At 39.5% G+C, this 24,121-nt stretch overlaps 1 protein-coding gene across 6 annotated transcripts in view; it reads right to left on the bottom strand.

Moving 5' to 3' along the window:
* The window catches only part of ENOX1 (ecto-NOX disulfide-thiol exchanger 1), a 706,159-nt gene that overhangs the window by 203,475 nt on the left and 478,563 nt on the right, over positions 1-24,121 (bottom strand). For all 6 annotated transcript variants that reach the window (XM_036757464.1, XM_036757466.1, XM_036757465.1 and 3 more), the window contains 2 exons: positions 4,866-5,039; positions 3,432-3,638 (listed from right to left, as the gene is read on the bottom strand). In XM_036757464.1, the coding sequence (XP_036613359.1) occupies positions 3,432-3,638; positions 4,866-5,039 (381 nt within the window). The remainder of the gene's footprint in view (positions 1-3,431; positions 3,639-4,865; positions 5,040-24,121) is intronic.

Here is a 24,121-nt window from a genome sequence, read left to right as displayed (position 1 = left end):
AGTCCACAGGAGTTCCGTGCTTGGATCAGCTCTGCAGAGTGGAGCAAGACCAGAAATGGACCTGGAAATCTTTAGAGGATTTACTGTGAGCTACCCAACCTACAAGGATTAGAGCAGGAATCTGATCTCAGAAATCAACACAAACAAGCCTGAAATCAGCCAGGCTTCAAATGCAGAAGGGAAGCTCAATCTTGGGATCTCTGGACTTCTTCAAAACATTAACTGAGGCCCCCGCTGAATCAAGTCAACTAGGGCCCACCAGTGAAATGAGAGAGAAGCATTCTTGTTATTTGGGGTGGGGCATGAAGGGGAGTTTGGAGGGTTCTGCAAATAAGCCCTACTCTAAAAAAGGGAGGCTACTCAGTACAGATATTGAGAAATCACATAACAGTTTTCAAAGCATTGTCTTAATGTTCTGGGGTTCAAACTCAGGTGGAAATCTCAGGTAAGACTCATAACCCCAAAAAGGGCATTTCACACCTTTCTAGAATCACAAAAGTCTTAAACAACATGCATCTCACACACTGAATTCTCCCAAAAAATTCAACCTCTTTTTTCCCTCAATGTCAACTGCTGCCTAAAAAAAGGGAAGAGAGAGAGAGAGAGAGAGAGAGAGAGAGAGAGAGAGAGAGAGAGAAAGCAACATTACAAAAAAAAAAAAGCGATTCTCCCATCTGGATAACAGAAATGCAAAATGTAACACTAAAGCAAAATGTTTCTCTCTGCTGTAGATAACCAAGTCTTAAAAAAAAAAGCAAAGTAATTAGGAAGAATGTCAGCCATTTAAATCACCTCCCACACCACACTTAGCAGCTGAGCCCAGTCCAGAATCCCTAAGAGCAGTCCAGCTGTCCAATCTAGATTACCAGCCAAAAAACTTCCCCTGTGCCCATGTTCAGAAGATTGTTTTGCAAATGTCTCTGGTTCAAAAAGCATGGCTGTCCCTTCCACCCAAACGTCACCAGAAGCCTTTAAAGGGCCCCTGTTGATGCTGAACCTAAAATTAGCTTGGCCTTCAGATATGAAATGTTCCCAAACTTAGCTTGGCCTTCCACTTGTGTTTAGGCTTGTAGAACCTCCCATGCATACTTTGCTGCCTTTTCCTCCCTGTATCCCCAACCTGGCTTTTTTGATCTCCTCAAGGCTTCTTCTACTCCGGCTGAGCAAGGGACTAGATCGCCCTCTTGACCCAGTCGCAAAGGCAGAATCCTGGAGGGGTTATGTCTCTGCCCACTCCCTCTTTAGAAGGCAGCAAATCAGAAAGAAAATGGGCACCCTACTCAGCTGGTTGGGAGTTGGGTAGCAACTGAAGTGGGTCTCGTCAAGAATGAGAAATACCCAGGATAGAGGGAGGGGGGAGGAAAACTCTGCTAGGTACCTGAATTTGGCACTGAGCTGTCTTCATTTGTGCTTTTTAGTTTTATAATTGATTCAAAATTGGGATCTGGAAGGGGGCCTTTGGAATCACTTAGTCAAACTCAGGCATTTTACAGAAGAGCCAATTGAGGCCCAAAGAAGTTTAATAATGTACCCAAGGTCACATGGCTTGCTGGTGGTAGAGCATGGATTTCTTTACATAAGCCAGGCTGCTCAAATCTTTGGGAAATTAAAGAAAGTGTATGAAAAGCTTCACTGATTTGCCAGTCAACAGAACCTCATACTTTAAAATGTTATCATTTAAACCTCCATATAAGCATAGTTAAGTGAATGACAAGAGGCTATTTGTATTTTAAAATTCAATAAATGTTGATTAATTACCTTCTCTGTCCAAGGCACAGTGTTCTCTACCATAATTTAGAATGCCTTCAGATTCTTTTTTCCCCCCTTTTAAGGACTGATTGGAATAAGCATGCCTCAGATTTGTTTTATGTCTTTATTTAGCATAGGAAAGTCTCTGCAGTGTTGGAATCAACTCAAGGCTCTGGGTTGGCAATGGAATTTCATGGCCGTTAGGGGCTGCCTGCAGAAATTAGCTGAAATTTGGCAATGATGTTTAGATGTTGCTTCTCGGCTGGTTTTTTTCCCCTTTCCTCATTAACCTAAACTCAATTGACCCACCTTCGGTTTTGATGAGTTAGGGCAGGGAGTTGCCTAAAGGAAGTATTATATAATTTTTCCTTAGCTTATAGTGGGGGGGGGGGGAAGAAAGGAATTAGATAGAGGGAGGAAGAGATAGGACATTGAGAAGGGAAGCGAACAGAAGAGCAAGGGGAACCCTATGTGTATATGAGCAGAATGGAGAAATCAAAAGAAGAGAGAAACAAGTTGAAAATTTTTAGAGTACTAAAAGAAAGAGGTATAACGGGCAAGGAGGAGTGCCAGCAATGTGCATTTCAAAGATTGTTATATTTTGAAGTCATCGTCAGTACCAATGGTATCAGTTTTTGATTCGATAACAATTTTGTTGCCAACCTCCACATATACAGCCCCCAACTCTCGTTATGTAGGGGACTACATTAGATCTTATTTAAAAATCATCAAAAGTCTGCAAAAATTAATACCAAAGAGCCAGAGATCAATAGGACTGCCCAATCAAATTACAAGCAGCATCAGATGGGCAGATTATAACTTCAAAACTAGCAACGAACTTAAAGATCCTATATTCCAACCCCCTTAGTAAACGGATACAGAAACTGAGAACCAGGGACATTAAAGAACTTGCCCAGGGTCCGAATAATAGTATTTAGTCAAGTCATCTACGTAGCGCTTAAAGGTTTGTAAAGCACTTTACAAATATTATGTCACCTGATATTCACAACAACTCTGGGAGGTGAGGGCTATTATCATCCTCATCTTAGAGATGATGAAATTGAAGCCGATAATGGTTAAGTGACTGGTGCAGGGTCACCCAGCTAGTGAATGTCTGAGGTGGGATTTGAACTTGGATCTTCCTGATCCCAAATCCAGCATTCTATCCACAACAGAAGACTCCTCACAATAATATTAGGCTTGATCCTAAAGTTCATGAACTATTTTCTAAGATTAAATTACTCTAATTTTGGTATCCTGGCATCCTACAGAGTGAATTACTTCCTGAAAGGGGAACAGCTTATGGTAAAAGTACTTTGCCCCACCAGAGAACCCCATCCAATAACAGTAATAAGAACCAGAATACATCAAAATGCTTTCCACCTATGGACTATTAGACAAACAGGAAATGGAAATGAGGAAGATGGGGGTATTATTACAACATGGTGGCATATTGCTGGAAGAGTGGGGATAAATTCACAGATTTCACATTGTGCTTTTCTGGCAGACAAGGCCAAAGGGAATCCCTCCCCACCCCCACAACCTCCTTTCCCTTTTCTCTTTTCCAGTCCCCAAATGTTATTTTTGGTGCAGCAGAGCCAAGGGAGTCAGCAAATATTAACACAACAAAGGACATGCCCCCAACTGACCCTCCCCCAAACCATATATAGAATGCAGAGTACCAGAAAGGTAAATGGCTTTATCAACCATGAACTCCTCTGCAAAACGAATATGACAGAAATTCTTCTTGCTTTTCCGAATGGCTGTGATATCGCCACACTGCTCAAAGACTTCTTGAATAATTTCCTCAGTAGCATTTTCGGGTAATCCTCCCACAAACACAGTCTTGCACCCAGGAGGTCTCTCTCTTGTGGAAGGTGGAGGGAGATCTAATCATAACAAAACACAAAGATTTTGGCGTTTATTTATTTACATTTCCTTCGGCAGTTTCAGTGGGCAAAAAGTTAGGCCCAGCTGGAACTCCTTAAAACCAAAGAGATTTCATAGTTTGATACCCATTTACATTTATCTTGGATTATATCTTTTTCAAGCTCCTCTCTCTTCCTCCCGACTCTTTACTGTCTGTGTTCATTCTTACATGTAGAATGGCCACGCTTGTCCGTGAGCAAAGATAAAGCAAATGTTAGCATAATTTCATTTCTCTTTCATAACACAGAAGCCCCAGCAAACGGGGAGGGGGAAAGCAGAGAAGTACAAAACATGATGAAATGACAACATGATGAAAAACCTCTGCTGGTTATCTACTTTGTCTTGTTGCCAGATAATAGAACAGAAAGCCAGAACACAGAAAACATAACCTAACAGCTCACAGAGTACTTACTTGGCCGTGAAACACCAGAGCCTGAAGAAACCACTTTTTTATTATTTACATTTAAATGAGCAAACTATTAAATTTGGGGGAAGCTGTATAAAAGATAAAGTGCACACTGTCATAACATTTTACCTAGTTTATATGCAGATTACTGAAGCAATCTTCCGAAAAGACCAGCTTAAAAAAAAACCCACCCAACATTGATTAATATGAATTAAAAAAAGTCCAAGCTCTGGCTATTAAAGTTCATAAACACAGTATCTGAAGTTGTATTTTTTAAATATTCTGATCCATTTGACTCATCTAATATTTGTTGCTTTCAACTAAATACAGTTTGGTCCAGAAATGTCCACTGATGAGGGCTAAGAAAGTGCTATTGAATTGGTTCTTTTTTTCCATCTAGCAAAGTACATTTTGGAGTTTTCCTGTCTACTTGTGAAGACGGATGGAAGGGCTCCCATTGTTTACACGTTGTTTTGTAGTCAATGCTAGACTCTAGCTTGGCTGAAAAGATTTTTAAATGTAGCTGCCTATCCCCAAATATTTCTGTATCAGCAGCACTGCTGTGTGAAGTCAGCTCCTTGACTTGGAAAGCCACTCCATATCCTATGTTTCTTCTAATATGGAAACCCAGGACCTCCGTGAGCTTGCAGGTATGTTATATAGAGCTCAAAAGGAGGATACATATATCAGTACCTGGAAACATACACAAAACCATTTTTAAATTTATTTTTTAAAAAAATTTGGAAGCCATTAGCAAATGTTTCTTCCTAGGATCACTTACTTGGGTTTGGAGGAAAGAGTGTACAACTTTTACAGTGAATTATTTCTTTGACGACAGATATGTCCGTGGGTGGTGGTGGTGGTACTAACCCCATGCCTGGTATCATTGGGTTAATTGGAGTGATTCCAGTCATCATGTTGAGGCTGGGATCAAAGCCTGGCACACAGATTGAATCTGCAGAGATAAAATTCAAAATCTTGGGTTATGAAATTCAAACGAATTTTGTTAGTATTTTAGTAATAAAAACCATTAACTTTTAGAATTTTCTTTTCCAGAGAGGAACCTGCCTTGATATAAAGTTACCGCAAACTATCCCAGAAGAATGGTATTAGAACAGCTTCCCACCTCTCGCCCCTATGCACACTCATGCAGAATGGCGAACCTCAAACTATACATAAAGGAAATGTTAAATCATTTAAATATTAACACGACCAACTAGAATATAGCCTATTAAAGTACAACACCATGCGCCATGAAGTTTGGCTATTACATAGAATGCAATTTTCTGTTACAGAGCATCAGAATGCTATTTACATTGTGTCATGACCGAGAATGTGAGAAGACCGTCTTTTAGCACTGAAGTGCCCTCTAAATTTACTTCTCAGCCTGATTCTATCAAGGTTGCCTTCTTTTCCAACTGCCCTTGATTTTGGAAGAGTTTGGTCTGTGATCACCAGCTTTATGGTGACACGGTCAAGAGGCTGCCAAATAAATCCCTTTACCTCAGAAACAAGTAGCTTCAGCTCTTGTAGCTCACGCTACTCCATGGCTGTCATGCATTCGATTTTAGACCAAATCATGTGCCCTCATTGATTTCCTCACCACTTATTCTTTGAACCCCAGCAATTTGGTTTCTGACCCTTCCACTTTACTACTACTGCTTCTTCCAAGGTTACCAAGGCTTTTACAAATGCAAACCCAACTTTTTCTTACTTCATAGCTCCCTTGACATTTCTATAGCACAGTTCAGCTGACCACACTCTGCTATTGGCCTCTGTGATACTCATCTCTGTCTGGGTCTCTGCTCACCACCCAAATCCATTATTCCTCTTTCATTGGTTCATCTTCAGATATGAGTGTCCCCAAATGTGGGTTGGCCCTTTATCCTGTCTATACCTTCTCCTTTAGTGAGTTCCACTCCCATGGGATCAATAATCACATCTATTCACATGACCCACAACCCAATCTTTCCCCCAGCTCCAGTACTGCATCATCAGTTACCTATTGGATATCACCAACTATATATTCCTTCTAGTATCCCAAACTCAGCATGCCCCAAATTGAATTCATTATCATGCCTTCTAAGGCTGATATTACTTCCCCACCCCAATCACCTATTTATGGAGATGGCACACATTTACATAGACTTGAAATCTTGGGGTGATCCTTGATTCTTCCATACTTCTCAATCCCTATATGCCAAATTGTGTCAATGGCACCTCTTGAGTCCATCCTCTTTTCCCCAATCAGAACACTATAGCCGGGCTCCCACTACCCCTCACTTGGATCAGCCTCCCAAACAATCTCCCTGACCTTAATTGTTCCTCTTCTCCAGTCTATACTTGACACACTTGCCAAAGCAATCTTCCTAATGCCCAGGCTATCTCACCATCCATTCAACAATCTTAAGTGGATCCTTATGACTTAGAGGCTATAACGCACACTGTGTAACCTGGTACTTAAGGCCTTCCATCATCTGATCCAAATTTCCTTTCCAACATTATTTCATAAGACTCTTTTTCTTTCCTTTAATCTACCTCTTGCCCGTTAATATCTTTCTCTTGATTCTTGGCCCAGTTCAGCGGTCGGGCCTGTCATGAAGCTTTCCCTGCATCATGCCTCACCTTTCCCTCAACTGAGAATGATTTCTCCCTCCTCAAATTTTCTAAAATACTTTTTCCCTTAGATCTTTCTTTTGTTCTAATCACATTTTACTTTGTGTTATATATTATATTTCTCCTTTTATATGATAAGCTCCTTGAGAACAAGAAATATTTCTTATTTATCTCTGAATTCCTCTCACTGCCTAGCACACTGCTTTCTAAATAGCAAGCGGTCAGAAAGTATTTGTTATGGGCTATACCATTGGCCAGATATTGAGAGATAGCAGCAAGAAATGCAATGATAAACAACAGGTCCAGGAAAGCAAGAGGGAGAAACAATCAAGGCACCCAAAGAGGTGTAGCCAACACTTCAAGGCTATATTAAGCTGAGAATTCTGGGGGAGAGAGGGCAATGCAAAGAAGGCATAGCCATCATTGTCTCTTGTGTCTTGTTTGGATGTTTCAGAGAAGGATAATAGGGAGCTCTCTCTGATGGTCAGTGGCAAAATTATGCTAATCAACAAATTTCATCCCATTTTACAGAGACCAGGATTGGTAATTACTGAAGCCTTCAGGATCATCAGGATACAACCAATTTGAAGTGAAAAGTAAAGCATGCTCGCATATTCCATATATTTGTCTCCAATTAAAATGCATACTGAAGATAAAGCCAGGATAGTTGTAAAGTTCAAGAGAGGAGTGAAATTCTTACTTAGCTCTCACTCCCTCAACTCAAGGAGCAATAAGGCACCTAGAAACATAGGCTCCAAATTTAGAATTGGAAAGGGCCTTCTAGACCACAGAGTCCAACCTCCTCATGTCGCAGATGAGGCAACTGAAGCACAGAAAAACTAAATGACTTATTCAGGATCACGGAACTGAGATGAGTCTGAGGCAGAATTTTAATGCAGGTCCTCATGATTCTAAGTCCAGTGAGCAGTAAAACATCACTAATGAACTATACAATCCAGGGGATTCTTGGGTGGCGGCTCAGCGATGTGGTGGATCGAACACAGGGCTTGGATTCAAGAGCTCCCGAGTTAAAATTCAGCCATAGTCATTTACTAGCTGGGTAACCCTGGAGAGGTCACTTAATCTCAGTCTGCCTCAGTTGGTTCAACTGTAAAATATGGATGATAATAGTTTCTGAGGAACAAATAGGATGATATTTGTAAAGCTCTTGGCATCATTCCTAACACTTAATAAATGCTTGCCTGCTTCTCTCCTTCCTTCCTGTCACCCATCAGGTGGGGCTGTGTGGTGGAGAAGGTGGGTTTCCACTGGTCACAGACGAAAGCAGGATAAGTTTTGTTCTTAAAGGATAATTGCAATTCAAGACCACAGCCTGTGATGGCACTGGTCCTCTTTGAAAACAAGGACAAATAACAGCAGCAATAACTGCTAATGCCAAGGCTACATCTCACCAAGATGCCTGACTCTGTGGGAACCGTGTCTCTAATAGCAGATGGGGCCTCTTGGGGGAGATCTTCCCTATTCATTAAAGCAAGAAATGCCTTCACTCTGGGAGCAGGGGGAAGCACTTGGAGACCATATGGTCTCCTTTCCCAAACCCCTTGAGTCCAATAGTTTATTGAACTGAATGATGCACGTACCTGATATTATATGCACTTATTAGTATTTCAATTGATAAGTGCAAGTGGCTTCTAGAAATTAACCAAGCAATAAAACAGTGGTTAGGCAACCATTTACCAAACTAGATGTTGACAAGCTAGAGTAAATTCAAATAAGTATAGGCACCAGAATCATAACTATGTCAGAGGGACTGGAGCAGGGATGTGGAACCTGAAGCATTGAGGCCACATGTGGCCTTCTAGGTCCCTTGGGTGTGTTTTCCAGAACAAATTCTTTTATTAAAGGGATTTGTTCTATTAAGGTTGAATTCAGTCAAAGGGCCAAACTTGAGGACCTAGAGACCACAGGTTCCCCAAGCCTGGACTAGAGCTTTGACCCAGGGTGCTGACATGTTGGGAAGTGGGAGGAAGTATTTCCTATGTGCAGCAGTTTACAATTAAGGGGAGAGGAGGAGGGGGGCTTCAGATATCAAGAGAAGTTGTCCTGAGATTTTGAAAAAAGGAAGATACAGAGTCTGCTAGAGAAACAAATATGGCTTTGGCAAGAGGAGCAGCTTCAGGGCAGCCAGAAGCTGTGATGATGGTGTGGTCCCTCAGATGATTTTCTATATGAAAAGTGAGGGTACTTCACAGCCCAAGGCCCTCAAGGGACAAAGACAGAGCTGCTCAGAAGGGATGAGTGCTTTCCTAAAGTAGAGAGAGAAGCTATCAAATTTGTCTGGGTACCTGATTTCTGGTTACAGCTCTGTGGGGAGAGAAGGTAAAAGGATTGATGACCATAGCTATGAGCATCAGCAAAAGGAACTAGGTATGATTCTCTCAGAGAAGATCTGACTTAGTAGGGGAGATAACTATCTTCAAAGTATCTAAAATGCATTTATATAGAAGAGGAATTTGACTTGCTTTGCCTTACCTCAGAGGGGATAAATAGGAGCAATTTAGTAAAAGATAGAAGCTTGAACTATAAGAGAAAAATTTCTTCATAATTGGAGCTATCCAAAAATGAAATATGCCTTCAGAAGTAGTGGGTTTTCTCAACGGTTCTCTTCAAGGAAAGACTTGAAGACATGATAACCACTTGTCAATTATGTTTTAGTGAGAATTTTTGTTCAGATACAGGTTGGACTAGACAGCACCTGAGTTCCCTTTTAAATCTAAGCTATGGTTTTGTGAATGCAAACAGTCATCATAAGAGAATGAATGTCTGGGCAGACAGATTGAGTCAAAGGGTGAACTCCACTGACATTCTCTGTATCTTGCTCCCTGATCTGGCATTAATCTCTCTATCTGAATCTTTGCTACTACAACTGTTTTCCAATTTCCATTACAAGTCCTTGGGTTTTAGTGTTTCAAAAGAACCTTGATATTGACCTGGCCAAGCATACTTTGTCATTCTTCCCCTGAAAACAATTGTCCTTCTCTAGTCCCAGTGATTTTCCTGATCACTAATCTGTGTTGGCCCATCGTCTGGGTAATTATATGGCACCCTTCAAATGTGAGATTCTCTGATTCTGGTTGACCTCATTTTAATAGATGACTTGTCATTGCTAGAATGACTATTGCACGTATTTTTCTCCAAAAAATGAAGAAAAATCAGATCTCTCACTTAACCAAAGGGTGAGGGAAAGGGACGGAGAGAGGAGAGAAACAGCTATTAATGGCTAATGTCTAGGTAAGGCAATTCAGCCCAAATAAGAAATAATAGTTAAATATAGGAAACACGTTTCTGAAAGGAGTTCTCAATCACTAGAATGAGTTCTCAAGGAGGGCTTTATGGGAATCACTTTACATGGAGGTTCACTTTTTTAAAGAAAGAAGATACTCTCCTTGGCAATAGGCTAATCTTTCTAGGACAGACTAGCACAGGGACAAAAGGCATCTATTTCACAAATACAGTGAGGTGGCACTGAAGGCTATTGCCAGTGGCTCTTTGCCTCTTTCCATGCCTCTCTCTCTTTTCTCTATCTTATCCCCTTCTTCCTTTTACCATTCAGTTTCTTCCTTCATACTCTGCTTTCCTTCCTTCCCTTGTTTATTTATTTTTCCTATTTTTAACATTCTCCTCCTGATAATGCCTTGCGTCTGTCAGTGGCATGTACCCAAGAACTCTGCTGGTGACACTCAGAGCTAAAAATGCTGATGACCTCCCAGACCATTCAGTTAACAGCAACAATAGTTCAATATACTGAGAGAAAACACATCAATAATTAAGATGTTGTTATGGCCTATAGTTTACCACAGGGATACAATACATAAATGAATGATCACTAACAATATTCAGAGAAGAATGTGATAAGAGGCACAAAATAGACAAGGAAAAGGATTTGAAATTTCCTGGGCAGGAATCAAGAGAGGCTGTTGGGGGATTGTATAAAGAGTGAGATCAGAAGACCTAAGAAGCTTCTCAGTGTTCTGATTCTGGAAAACCTGCCCTGAGTGGATATTCCATTGGGGAATCTTCCTCTGGTTCTCTTGATTATTTTGCTCATTGTTCTGTGTTGAACCCTGGTGGGGACAGCATGACTCGAAGTCTTGTCATCCTCCTCAACTGTCTGATTCCTCATCTCTTCCAGGGCCATTCATTTGGCTATGAGATATTATTCCTCACTACCCCCAGTACATACACACAATGTAACCAGGAAGTCATGAGGTTTTAAAGAGAGATGAGATTTGGCCTTTAAAACAGTCCACCCTATCTTTATTACAATCATGGTAGGCCTCCATTTCCTCATCAATAAAGTGAGGAGGTTAGACCACGAAGCCTCTAAGGCAGGTTTGTCCATTCATTCTTTTAATAAATATTTACTAAGGACCTACTATGTGCTAGGCCTAGGCATGTTGATTTAGCAGAGAAAGTGCTAGACTTGGAGTCAGAAAGATAAGTTCAAATCTGGCATTCAACAGTTGTGTTACCTTAAGCAGCTCACTGGACCTCAAACAACTCTCAAAGACTAAGTTATACATAAGTTGAGATCTCAGTCTGCACTAATAAAAGGATAAGCTTTTAACAAATTGATGTGTGTGCTAAATATGGAAAGAGATAGAAAGAAAACTCACCAGCTAACTAGCTAAAAAGAAAAAAGTATTTATTAAGCACTATGTGTCAAGCCCTGGCCTAAAAAGACTAGAAAAAATTCAATAATACAAAACTGAATGTAAATAGAAATTGGAGGCAGAAACAAGATGTCATTATGAGAGTTTATTAGGAGAGAAAGATCATTTTAAGCTGAGGGTAGGATTCAGGCAAGAAATGACCTTTGATCTGGATCTGAACCTAAAATTCTACTGATACAGAAAATCTTCAAGATCCTGTTTCAACTAGAAAAATCTATAACTCTATGCTGATATGGCTCAAGGTATTTTAAGAACTCCTGCTTGGGAATTCAATTGCCTTCAGATTCACTTTATGAGCCATACATGACAATGAGTCTCATTTCACAGTCACATCTCATTTTTTGCCTTCCAAACCACATATCTCAGCTTGATCACCCATAGTATTCAGCAGACTTGACACTGGACTCCAAACAAATTTCAGCTTGTTCCCAAAAATCAAAACTGCTTTTGAAGGAGAGTTTGCTATCACTGGGAAGATTCAAAAGAATGTGTCCCAAAGAATATGTTTAAAAGAATGTGTCCAAAGGAGGAGCTAGAAAATTTTTTTTTAAACATTGATGCTTTGGACATCATTAAAAAGGTACAAAATCTTCCAAGTTGATGGATTTGAAGGGTACAAGATACATTTAGACATATGAATTCTGGGATGTTTAACTATAAATGGCAATCTCATTACTTTACAGTCACACTTTTTATAACATTAGTTTGAGGGATTTTGGAGGGGGATGTCACGGGACCTTCCCATTATGTGCCAACAAAAAAGATTAGTTAAAACTGAAATGGTTCAGAGGGGCAAGCACTGAAAGGTCCATGAATTACATTAAGCAGATATTTGCCCAGTGCTTATAGTCTCCTTTAGCTATAATGTCTTTTTTTCCTCTCTATTTGAAGGCGAAATAAGTAAAATATCTTGAGAAATGGATTACTGGGTAAGCATGGCTTATCTCATAAGTGAAATAATTTAACCTATAATCAGAATTATTCAGATTTTCCTAAGACAAAAAATACGTAGAGAATATGGGATTTAGCAATACGTTCCTGGTGAAATCAGCACTTTGAAAAGAGCTTGGAAGAATAACAATTGATAAAATTCACTTTTCCATAGTACTTTAAGGTTTATAAAGTGTTTACCTCAATGTGGTGAAGTAGATAGGACAAGTATTATTAACCCCATTTTGCAGATGAAGAATTTGGCTCAGAAAAGTTAAATAGCTAGCCCGATACCATACCGCTTAGCAAGTATGGGATTTGAAACAAGGCTTTCAGGCACTGAGACCAGTTCTCTTTCCCACATACCCTGCTGCGTGTGGGATCTCACAGGACCTGTGAGTGGACACTGGGTGGTGGCAGTGGGAGTGGGAGAGGATTAGAGCTTTGTTTTTATAAGATCCATGAACTTTTTAACAGCGTAAGACCACCTGAGAAAGCTTTCATACACAGACAGACACAGGTGGTAAGGCAAGGGCAGACTCTTCCTTAGTGACTCATCTCTTGTTTCTTGTCTTGCCTGAAGGAGTCACACTGGTGACTTCATCAATGCTGCCCTCCATCTTCACTAAGAATGGAGTGGGGGCAGAGACTAGCCCCAAACAAGAAAAAACAGACAAATTAAAGCAAGGGAAACTTGTGATCTTTTTATTCTAATAGCATGCACATTAGTCTTCATATATTGTGCTTTATAGCCACAGAAGTACTGTCCCCTTTATTATCTCATTCGATCCACACAGCTAACCTATGAAGTAGTGAGCATAAATATTACAGATGAAGAAACGGAGTTGTAGAGATGGGAAGACAAAGGGGTCACATCACAATGCCCTCCTAATCTAAAGGGAGAGTGGGTGATTTAAAACGTAATCTGTTGAATAAAGGAAAAGTCCAAACCCATGATGTCAAAATTGTAGGGGCAAAAAAAAGTCTCTTTCTAAGGATCTGTTTTTATTATTATAGGGTAGTTCCAGTCTCTGGAGTTCTGGCAAATCAGTTTGTGGTCCACAGTCATACTGATGCTGCAGTTTTGCAGAAACACCAAAAATCTCCAATACACACATATGTATATATACAAATATATACATATGAGTGTATATATGTGTGTTTATATAGACATACATACTATATAGATATAGATATATAGATATAGATATGTGTGTGTATATACACACACAATTTGGTACCAAACTTTTTTTTAAAAGATGATTTTTAATTTCCTGTTTGGAAGCTTTTCTGAAAATTGCTTTCTTAGGAAATGAACCTTTTTCAGGCCTTCTTTCATTCCAAATTCAATAAGGGACATGAAACATAAACTGAAAGAAATTAACTCCATAGGAGATTAGAGGTAAGGTGAACATCTTATTGAACTCATATGAGAAGTCGATTCCCGTAGTAAAATCTTTAAGAGAATAAAACTGTCTTTTTTTAAAAAAATGCCTCTGTGATCTTTGCCAAGAGATTCAAAAGTCATAAGGAGTAGGTTTTTCACTTAAACACCAGATGCATAACAAATATGTGTTCTTAAAGTCCTGCTGAGCTCATTTTATAAACAAAGACCTCATTTCATCTCTCAGATCCTCTGAGTTTACTTTTCATCAACACTGGTGGGATCCAGAGGGATGAAGAATTTGTGGAGCTGATTGCAAGGCTTATGGACTTTGGGGTGAGGAGATTTGTGCCCCTGTTTGAAAACATGACAATGCAATGAGTAATGGGAACTTTAAACTCAATCCCTCCTTCTCCAGGAAGCCTTTCCCAGCTCCTCTTAACTCTCGTGCCCTCCCTCTGTTAATTATTTCCAATTTATCCTGCATATAGGTTGTTTGTATGTAGTTGTTTGTATGTTTCCCCCATTAGATTGTGGGCTCCTTGAGGGCAGGGACTATCTTTTTACCTTCCTTTGTATCTCTACTTCTAAGCACAATGCCTGGCATAGTCTATATATACAATACTACATGCCTGGAATGTTGTAGGCACTTCATGTTTCTTGACTGGCAAAATGCCCCAGAGCAATGGCTCCTGAATCAGGACTGCCATATCGGTTACCCAGGCTACAAACAGTATTGGGAGCAAATTAAACAGTGAGAAAAGGCCTTTAGGAATGCTTGTTTTGGGTGGGCAGTTGGCTAAGGAGTATCCAAAAGTTCCCTGAGAGCTCCTCATCCTAGGCTGATTAGGTGAGTTGAATGGATAAGAACTACAAAAGCTGCCTACACAGTCAGCCAGCCCACACCACCCAGAGGATATCATCAAAGTGTTTTATTGACCTACTGAAATATAGAAATACCAGAGGGACTACCACAAATGGGACACGAAAGCTTTTAGTGGAGCATCTGGCATGTAACAGGTAATAAGCTTAAGCTGTTTGGAAGCCAACTCTCTCTTCCCTCCCTTTCCTCACTTCATTTCTATTTTCACTAGAGCTCAAACACTTATCACTTCTTGTCTTCATAGGCTTTCTGACTCCTTATTCCTGGATTCCAGGTCTCTAGATGCAGCCTAATATTGCATTAGCATTTCTGGCTGCCATATTACATTGCTGATCATTCACCAACTCTCCCACCCTGCAATCTTTTTCAGATAAAATGCCATCCAGTCATGCCTCCTGCAGATTATACTTGCAATGATGATTATTTGAAGCCCAGTATAAGACATTACCTTGGTACCCATCAAATTTCATCTTATTTGATTTGGCCTAATTCTCTGCCTCTTACTACTGCTAAGACTTGGGACAATTGCTGCAACTTTCCCAGCCTCAGTTTCACCAAATGTAAAGATGAAAGGGCTGGTGAAGAGAATCACTGAAGAAAATCTGAAAGCTGGAAGTCTATGACCCTAAGTAAATACAAAGCATATGCAAAGTATTTTCAAGAGAGAGAGAAAGTGATAACATCTGAGGTAAAACAATAAAAATACCTTATGTAGGACAGGGAACCTGAGCTGTGCCTTGAAGGAATGATTCTGTGAGACAAAAGTGAGGATAAAGTCTGTTCTGAAATTGGCAGATCATCTGAGCAAAAGCACAAAGACCAGAGATGGGAAATAGGTAGCAGGCAAGGGAGAGCAGGAGTGGGGAAGAGAGTAGGGAAACAGGGAGAGAGAGAAAAAAAAACAGAGAGAGACAGAGGCAGAGAGAGAGAGAGAGGGAGAGAGAGAGAGAGAGAGAGAGAGAGAGAGAGAGAGAGAGAGAGAGAGAGAGACAGAGAGAGACAGAAGGGGACAGAGGAGGACAGAGAGAGATGGGGAGAGATAGATAGAGACTGAGAGACAGAAAATAACCTGAGATGAGACTGGAAAGGTAGATGGGAACCATATTTTTGAGTGCTTTAAATGCCAGGCTCAAGAGTTTATATTTTGTCCTCTAGGCCATTTCATATTTTAGTTTACGAGGGTTACATTTTTAGATCTTCCAGAGGATGTAATGGAAAAGAAAGAAAGTGGAGGCAGGCTGACTATACTTACTAAGTAGGAGGTTATTACACCAGTCTAGGAGAGAGGTGAAGATTAACTTAAATAGGACACAGGACATCTCTGACAAGTCTTGGGAACAATTAGATATGAGAAGAAAGGGAGAAGGAAGAGATGAGGATGACTTTCAGGTTGCTAACTAGAAGGATGGAAGTGCCATCAATGGAAAGTATTGTTTTTCACCTTTGTGTCTTAAACATCTAGCATAGAACTTACACATAGTAGATTCTTAATGAAACTTTGCTAACTTGAATTTAGTTGTAGGTCAGAGAGTATTCAATGATTCTTATATCAGATCCAAGTAAAATAATCTATCTAGATCCTTTTATTTTTAATGTGACTGGTATAGTGTAGAGGGACTGAAAAGGGAGGATCTAATATCCTTAAGAAAGAAACCACACATGACACATCAGCTTTTTCAGCAACATCCGAAGACATAGGAACTAGCCATCACCAAACCTGGTAGACAATAAGATCTATGCAAAGCGATACAAGAAACTCTAAAAGAAAACTTTACATGTTACCTTCAAACAACATGGGAACCTTAGCTCCTTTGGACACCAGATAGTCCTCACCTTTGCTTCAGCACCTCCAAATCCAATGCCATGTCAAGGCCCTTTTCTACCTTGTAGTGGTTTATCTTTTCACATTACAATACAAAACACGGAGAAGTGAAAGGGTGAGCTCTCAGATTCCACAGGAACCTCCATTCTTTTAGAACCTCAAACTATAGTTCTTTTCCTTCTCCAGAAAGGACCAGATATTAGCGTGAGACTTCAGCCAGGGATGGCTTTCTGAGCCAGTTCTTGAGATAGCATCAGAAAAAAAAAGCTACTTGGAGATATCCGTAAGAACTATTACTGCCTCTCTGTTCCCTAATATGAGTAAAATCTCCTTGGAAATTTGAAAGGACCTCAAAGCTAACATGTCTGGGATATTCTTAAGCACTGGGTTAGCCACAGAGGAGAATTGCTAACTATTTTTTCAGAATTTATGAAGCAAAAAAAAAATCAGGAAATCCAGAGAAGGGCTTCCAAATATAGGTTGAGGACAGATAGCAATTTGTTTATGGTGGTAACAACAAACAACTACTACTACTACTACTACTACTACTACTACTTCTACAACTACTACTAGTACTACTACTTCTACTGCTACTACTACTACTAACACCACTATTACTATTCCTACTGCTTCTACTGCTACGATGACTGCTACAAGTACTACTATCACTGCTACTTCTACTACTACTACTACTACTGACATTCATACTCAAATGGATCTGTGAGCTCATTGTTTTCCATTTTCCTTTCAGTGAAGTAGATTGCAAGCTCTCTAAGTTCATCCATCTGGTGCTACTCTTGTCTGCTTTCTCCAAGAAGTTTGCCACAGGGTTCTACCCAATGGGTCTGATTCTCCTGATATTATGAGGCTACCAGTGCAGCTTTCTCGTTATCCACCAGCTATCCCTCACATATGACATATAAACGGCCCATCTCTTCCTACCATACATTTCCCCAACAGCATCTTTTACTCCTGCTCATCAAAGCTCCTCCTTAGGTATACATTGCAGCTACTCAAACCCACCATGCGCTTCTCCATTGCCCTCTGTGTGATACTCATGTTCATCTCTTTAGACGTTGTGGAGTTCCACATTTCACAACCATGCTGCCATTTCTAAAGCCCTTTAAAGTTTTGCAAAGCCACTTCTATGTACTATCTCATTTGAGCCTCAAAACAGTCCTTTAATGTAGGCACTATCTTCCCCTGACTATTAGGTCCTACTCCATTCAGAATCAGGCAGGGTGCTGCTCACCTGAAGTCCAGAAGGATAGACACAGAGAATGAAGCCCAGCTAATCTGCTTCCTTCCCAACTTCTTTTCAGAGCCTTTCTCATTAGCTAATGATGAATTTCCATCTGGTACAATGCTATGTGACCTTGTACTGTCAGGCTTTTACATGAAAAAATATACTAAATAGACTCTTGGTGTTTTCTGTGGTATTTTTTCCTTTTCCCCCACGATGTTGAAGGAGCCTACTGCAGATAGGAAAACAAACAAACACGCACACTGTGGAGGCCTTAGGAAACGTCTTTCTTGAATGCTCAAACAGCCACACAGCACACACTTCTCTGAGAAGCAGAGATGTTGTAAATATATATCAAAAGCCCAAAATATTTATCGAAGCCCACTTGTCCCTGGCATTTAATGGCTCCCATTCTAAAGAACTGCTTCAGTTCTTTGTCTGAAGTCAAGATAACAGTTGAGCGAATGCCAGGCCATCCTGGGAGCCAAATCACATGTAAATGAAGTAATGATCAGTCAGTGAGCGGGGAACACAGATGGCATTTCAGAGTGTAAGATCTTTCCGTACAGGAATCTTCCAATTGAACCCGACACCCCTGGATGTATGCAGAGGATATTTGATGAGTATTAGGTTTTGATTTTATAAGTCAACTGTGGTTTCAGTTTGCAGAGGCAGCTGGGTGATACGTAGCTTTCCATAAATTTAAATGAGAAGAAACAAATCTTGTTCAATATTTACCGTCCAAGATGATGCCCTTATCCTTTTATTTTAAAGCAAGTTACATAGGTATTCTTTATTCCTAGTCTTTTAAGAAATTGAAATTTTGCAGACTTTGCCTAATAAATAAGATCAATAGGTGGCAGGCAATTTTCTAAGAGTATACAGATACCATTTTAAGAGAATTAAATATATCAAGAATTCCAGGCAGAGCATGTAAAAAGAATAAGCACTGAAACTTTGGCGTAGCCTTAAAAGGATTACAAGGTTTAATATTAGCTCCATCCAGCCTTCTTTACAATGTAGGCTTGGTGACCACACTTACTTTCCCAAATTCATTCCAACAAAGAGACAATGACATAGTCTATGAAAACCCTCTGAAAATGGTACAGTACCATCCAAAAGTAAGGCATTATTATCATTGCTGTTGCTTTTGCTCCATGACCCAGGCTTTATTCAATTCATCCTGCTGTTTGACATCTTATCACCATTCCTTTCTCAGAGCCCTGTTCTGATGCTTCACCATGGTGCTGGGGGGAGCTCTGGGACCTCCTGGACTATGCTAAGCTCTGGCACATCCCGCTAATGTGGAAAGACTTTGAGTTTAAGCCAAGGGATAAACTCTCCTCTATGGGTGTTGGTCCAAGAAACAGGCTGGACGAGTTCAGGATCCCATCCATCCTCAGAAGGTGACCGCAGCAACCCGCAGACAAAATAGTCAGCAAGATATGGAGGGATTGAGGTAAACAGTGGGCAAGGGTGTCTACACAATGATGAGACTATAGATCTTTCAAAATACTGAGGTGTTGATATTAGACCACAAAATATCTCATAAGCAAGGCCTCAGCATCATTGTGATATGAGACGGGGCCCTCTTTTTTTAACATTCATTTAGTCTGGCAATTTATCTAACCTATTCTCATTTTGTAAATGAAAAATGGAGTAATGTACCCAAGACAAATCTGGGAGAGCTATTTCTTATATGTTTTTAAGCTTATTATCCCCAATATTGCAGCTCTCCCCAATTTGTCTGCCTATAACACCCAAATGTGTTGAATGTTAAGGAGAAATTGAAGGAAATAGTATGATGTTTTAAAACCTGCCCTATTCCAGTCTCCATTTGATAATTTTATCATTCTTTTAAAGCCACTTTGGAGAATATGGAAGATTTTTTTAAAATAGTCCTTGATTTACAAGGGGGGGTGGATAATAAACTAAGAGTCATGTAAATGAAAATCAACTTTTAATTTTGTGCGAAGAGAAAAACAAAGTTTTGTACTCATCTATTATAAAAGACGTAAAGAACTGTTTATATAATAGAAAATGAAAGCATAAATAAACTTATTATTATGGACAGATAAGGGAGAAAGAAGAATGGAAAGAAAGAGGTTAAGGGGAGAAAGAAGGAAAAAGGAAGGAGGGGAAGACAGAAACAGAAGAGAAACATGAGATAGAGATATAGGGATGCATAAAAAAGAGAAATTCCCATAGAAAAAAAAATCAGAGAAATATCCTAGCATAGAAAGATGGAGGGAGATGAGAGCCAGGGAAAGAAGAAGGGAAAGGAAAAGGGAAGGAGGGAGACGCACACAAAGACAGAGAGACTGCGAGATAGAGACAGAGGCATAGGGAGATAGGGAGACAGAGATAGAATCTGATAGAGACAGAGACAAAGACACGCACAAAAGAATCATTCTTTCAGAGGAAATTGGGAAGATCCCCACAAAAATAACAAAGGAAATACAGTGACAAGAGGTTGGCTTTTCTAAATCCCAGCTATGTTTTTGTTCTTTACATGTGGATTTATATTATTATTTTATATATATATATATATATATATATATATATATATATATATATATATATATATGTGTGTGTGTGTGTATATATATACATATATATTTTTGTGGATTTATATTTTAATTCAGACAATACTATTAATAACCTCTTGGAAATTCCATGGTCAGAAAAGGAGACTTGAAAAAGGAGTATAATAACATGAGCTTAGTTAGTAGTTGGCTCCACAGGGCAGAACTCTGAACAGTGGCAGAAGATGTAGAGAAGAGGAATTCACACATGCAGACACACAAATACACACACACACTACCAAAACCACCATCACTAAGAGCAACAACAGAAAACCTTTTCAACAATTTTCCAATTGAGCTATTTCAAAGAAGAATGAATGGGCTGCCTCAGAAGGTGGGGGCCCAACTTCCCTCTTGGAAATCTTCAAGGAAATACTGGAGGACCACTTGCCAAGGTATGTTGTAGGGAGGATTGTTGTTTAGATATGGGTTGAGTTGCATTAGAACCCCCCCCCCCCACCAAGGTCCTATTCAACTTTGAGATTCCATGATTTTACTTGCAATTTTGCCAGCCTCTTGGACAATTGTAGTGGCTAATTTCTCAGAGCAAGAAAGTGAACAAGAAAATATTTAGCTAACAAATAGCCATTTAAAACTAAATTAGATATTTGAGCTGAATATGATTCACTATCATGATCTTTGTAATGGTGCTTTCCACTTCAGTGCAGGAATATGGAATACTGAGAGACTTCAATCCCAGTTAAAATAAAAAATGAATGACCCAAAGATATTAGTCTAGGTTTGACTTTTTAAAAGTATTGCAAAAGACACCTTATTTGAAATTATGCATTTTATGCTTGACTTTATATTTAAAACTATGTTTCTGTTACTCATTTCCTGGTTTTACATCTTGTTCTAGTCACTAACCATCATTTCTTAAATTATTACTAAGCTTTTACACAGCATTTTATGTTTGAAACTCCCTTTTCGATATTTTAATTTCCATTTCTTATTAAATGTCTGTGACATAGGTCTTCCTCTCCCTAACCCACATACCTTAACAAATGAGAAAGGAAAGCTTAAGGATTGTTTTCAAAGTTCCACAGGAGGCCATACACCCACATTGGAACATTTAGGATTTATTACCACTTTGTGGCTAATCAGCCCCTAGCTGATATGCCTGCTCTATCTACAACCTTTAACTGTTATCTTCATCCTTATGTGATCCATACCTATTCCTGAGGCCCCTTTGGGACAAAATTTTTATATATGGCCATGGTTCCAAAGGAAACAAGGGGAAAAGGAGTTAGAGTTTATAGTCTAGGAGTGTTCTATGACTTATCTCTGATAACAATAGGAGAGTTTCTGAACAGAAAGAAAGCTGGGGAGGGAGGAACAAGGGATGGGTCGTAAGGACTTGGGTTTGCATCTCAGTTCTGTTATTTAACACCTATGTGAATTTGAGCAAATCATAGAAGTTCCTAGTTTTTCATTTATAAAAATGAGGAGGTTGGTCTACGTAATCCCTAAAGTCTCATTTAACTCTGGATCTTATAATTCTATTAATATTAAGATCCTTTCTAGCACTGTGGCCTGTGTGTATCTACAAGTCTTTAACACCTACAAAGTGCAGGGCATTTCTTGAGTGATGACTATATGCTAAGCACGCTAGATTGAGGTCTTTAGGGGCATCCAGGTAGTGAAGTCTAAGCAGTTCTAGAGTGTGTGTGTGTGTGTGTGTGTGTGTGTGTGTGTTTAGTTTCATTACCCTTAGCAAGATCCTGCCAGGTCAAGATATCACACTTCTCAATAGGATCTCTCCATTAAAATGTACATTTAGGTATATTGAGGCACAAAATAAGTCATGTGCCACAGTTGGGATGGAACCACAACTGTATTGTTTCCCCCATCATGGAAGCATTCCATGACTGAATTGCCTCAAAAGCTGAATTCACTTAGGAAATTCCCAAATTATCATATAACACTGAAAATAGCTAGCAAGAGAACATTCACGTATTATGGTTGGTGTGGTGTGGTAGCACCAAAAGAAAGGCAAGATGATAATCTTCCAGGACAAAGAAAAAAACAGCCAGAATAGCATTTAACATGGGGGTAAAAAGCAGAGAAATAACAGTTGAGAAGGAAAAATTGGGAATGCAATGCTCTTGCCATCAGTGGCCCTAAAACAGAAACTGCAAGGAACTTTTCAGCTGAGAGGCATTCTGGTGAGGGCAAACCATACATTCAGGTGTTATGGCTCTTCATTTTATCACTTTAGCTATAGTTTTATACACAGGGGAAAAATCAGCTTCCAAACACTTTGTCATGTCGGGAAGTGATGGACAGGGGATGACAACTCTTCAACATGATTCAACTTTATTCTTTGAAAAGCTCTGGAAATCACTGCAGCATTTGGGATGGCTATAAGGCACCAAACACTAAAGGGAAAGGAGTATTATCACTATATTGCACTACCACTGCTCCGGTATATGGACACAAACACACACAGATGTATTTGCACGCACACACACACACACCCTTTCTACTTAACTAACATAAAAAATAGCAACCCCAAGTTACCTTTCCATAAGGTTGACTCTCTGTTAATACAAGCGCTGGTGGAAACACCACCTTAACGTTTGCAAAAGTCCAAGAAGAGTTACAGCTTCCTTGCCTTAGTAGCATCAATAATAGCAAGTAAAAGAATTTAAGAAAGATATTTTAAGATGAGATATTTCTTCTAATGGTTCAGCTTTTATCACATTACCAGGAGAGGACAGGGAGAGAATGACACTTTCACAATTGGTCAGTATGATCGATCTATCTATGCCCTAGACCTTATGACCTCAATTACAACGGCAGATATCCAACATGGCTCAGGTACCATATTTCCCAGGTGAGGCTGTCTTGTGGGGAAGATTGTATTTCTCATAAATTCTCTAATAAATATATGTGGTAATGGCCACAGGATGTTTCAAGATATTGCCCCGTTAGTATTCTAGGCACACTGCATCTTATTATTAAACATGAAATAGCATGTTGACCAATGAAAGTGGCCAAACTTTCTTCTTACTATGTGCTTCAGATCAACCTCAGCAGGTAGTACCATCCTTTTAACTTGACTATTTGGGAATCATGAAGTAAAACAGTAAAAGTCTAATCTCCTTTTCATAATCTCTGAAATCTAATTGAAGTAAAGGCAGATTCCACGTCAGAAATAATAGTATACAACAAACTTTGTGTTGCAAATAAGTGATTTGGAGTTGTGATTACTGTAGCAGAAATTTTCCATGGAATCAAGATAACTTCAAACTATTTTAAGGAGGCAACCACAATCAACAAGTTTTCCTCCTGAAACAGTCCTATAAATTCAATGTGGTTTATTGATTGTTGGTTATTTCCCACTATGCTAACAACATGGGACATGCCATTGTCTTACAATCTGTTCAACAACATCAGAATCTCAGGTCACCAAAAATAGTTTCTGGTCAATATTTTCATACAGACAATTCTCAAATGCACTATAATTCTACAAGCAAAATGGTGGGATGACTACCTTCTAGAATAATAGCATAGTTTCCCTATTGTTGACAAATGCTTAGGATAGCTTGAATTCCCCAGGCAGTTTCTCTGCTGACCACTCTCTTCCATACCAAGTACAAAATGAGATAAAGTGTAAGCTCTGAGATCCAATTTTAAAATTCTATGATTCTAAAGAAGAAGGGACTTCACATAGTTAATTATGTAATCTCATCAGCCAAAAAGGTCGACTAACCTTCAAATTACAGTGGAAATGACATAAAATAATCTAGACTCTGAAATGCTAGACTACTCAGAATGTGTGATATGATTCAAATATCAGGTTTGAAGTCAGAAGCATGAAGTAAAATCATCCCTCGTCAAGTACAGAATAGCGAGTAACATACTTAAACATACAGGC

Source organism: Trichosurus vulpecula, chromosome 4 (assembly GCF_011100635.1).
Source record: "Trichosurus vulpecula isolate mTriVul1 chromosome 4, mTriVul1.pri, whole genome shotgun sequence".
Lineage (NCBI taxonomy): Eukaryota > Metazoa > Chordata > Mammalia > Diprotodontia > Phalangeridae > Trichosurus > Trichosurus vulpecula.
This window is presented reverse-complemented; position numbering and strand designations above follow the sequence as displayed.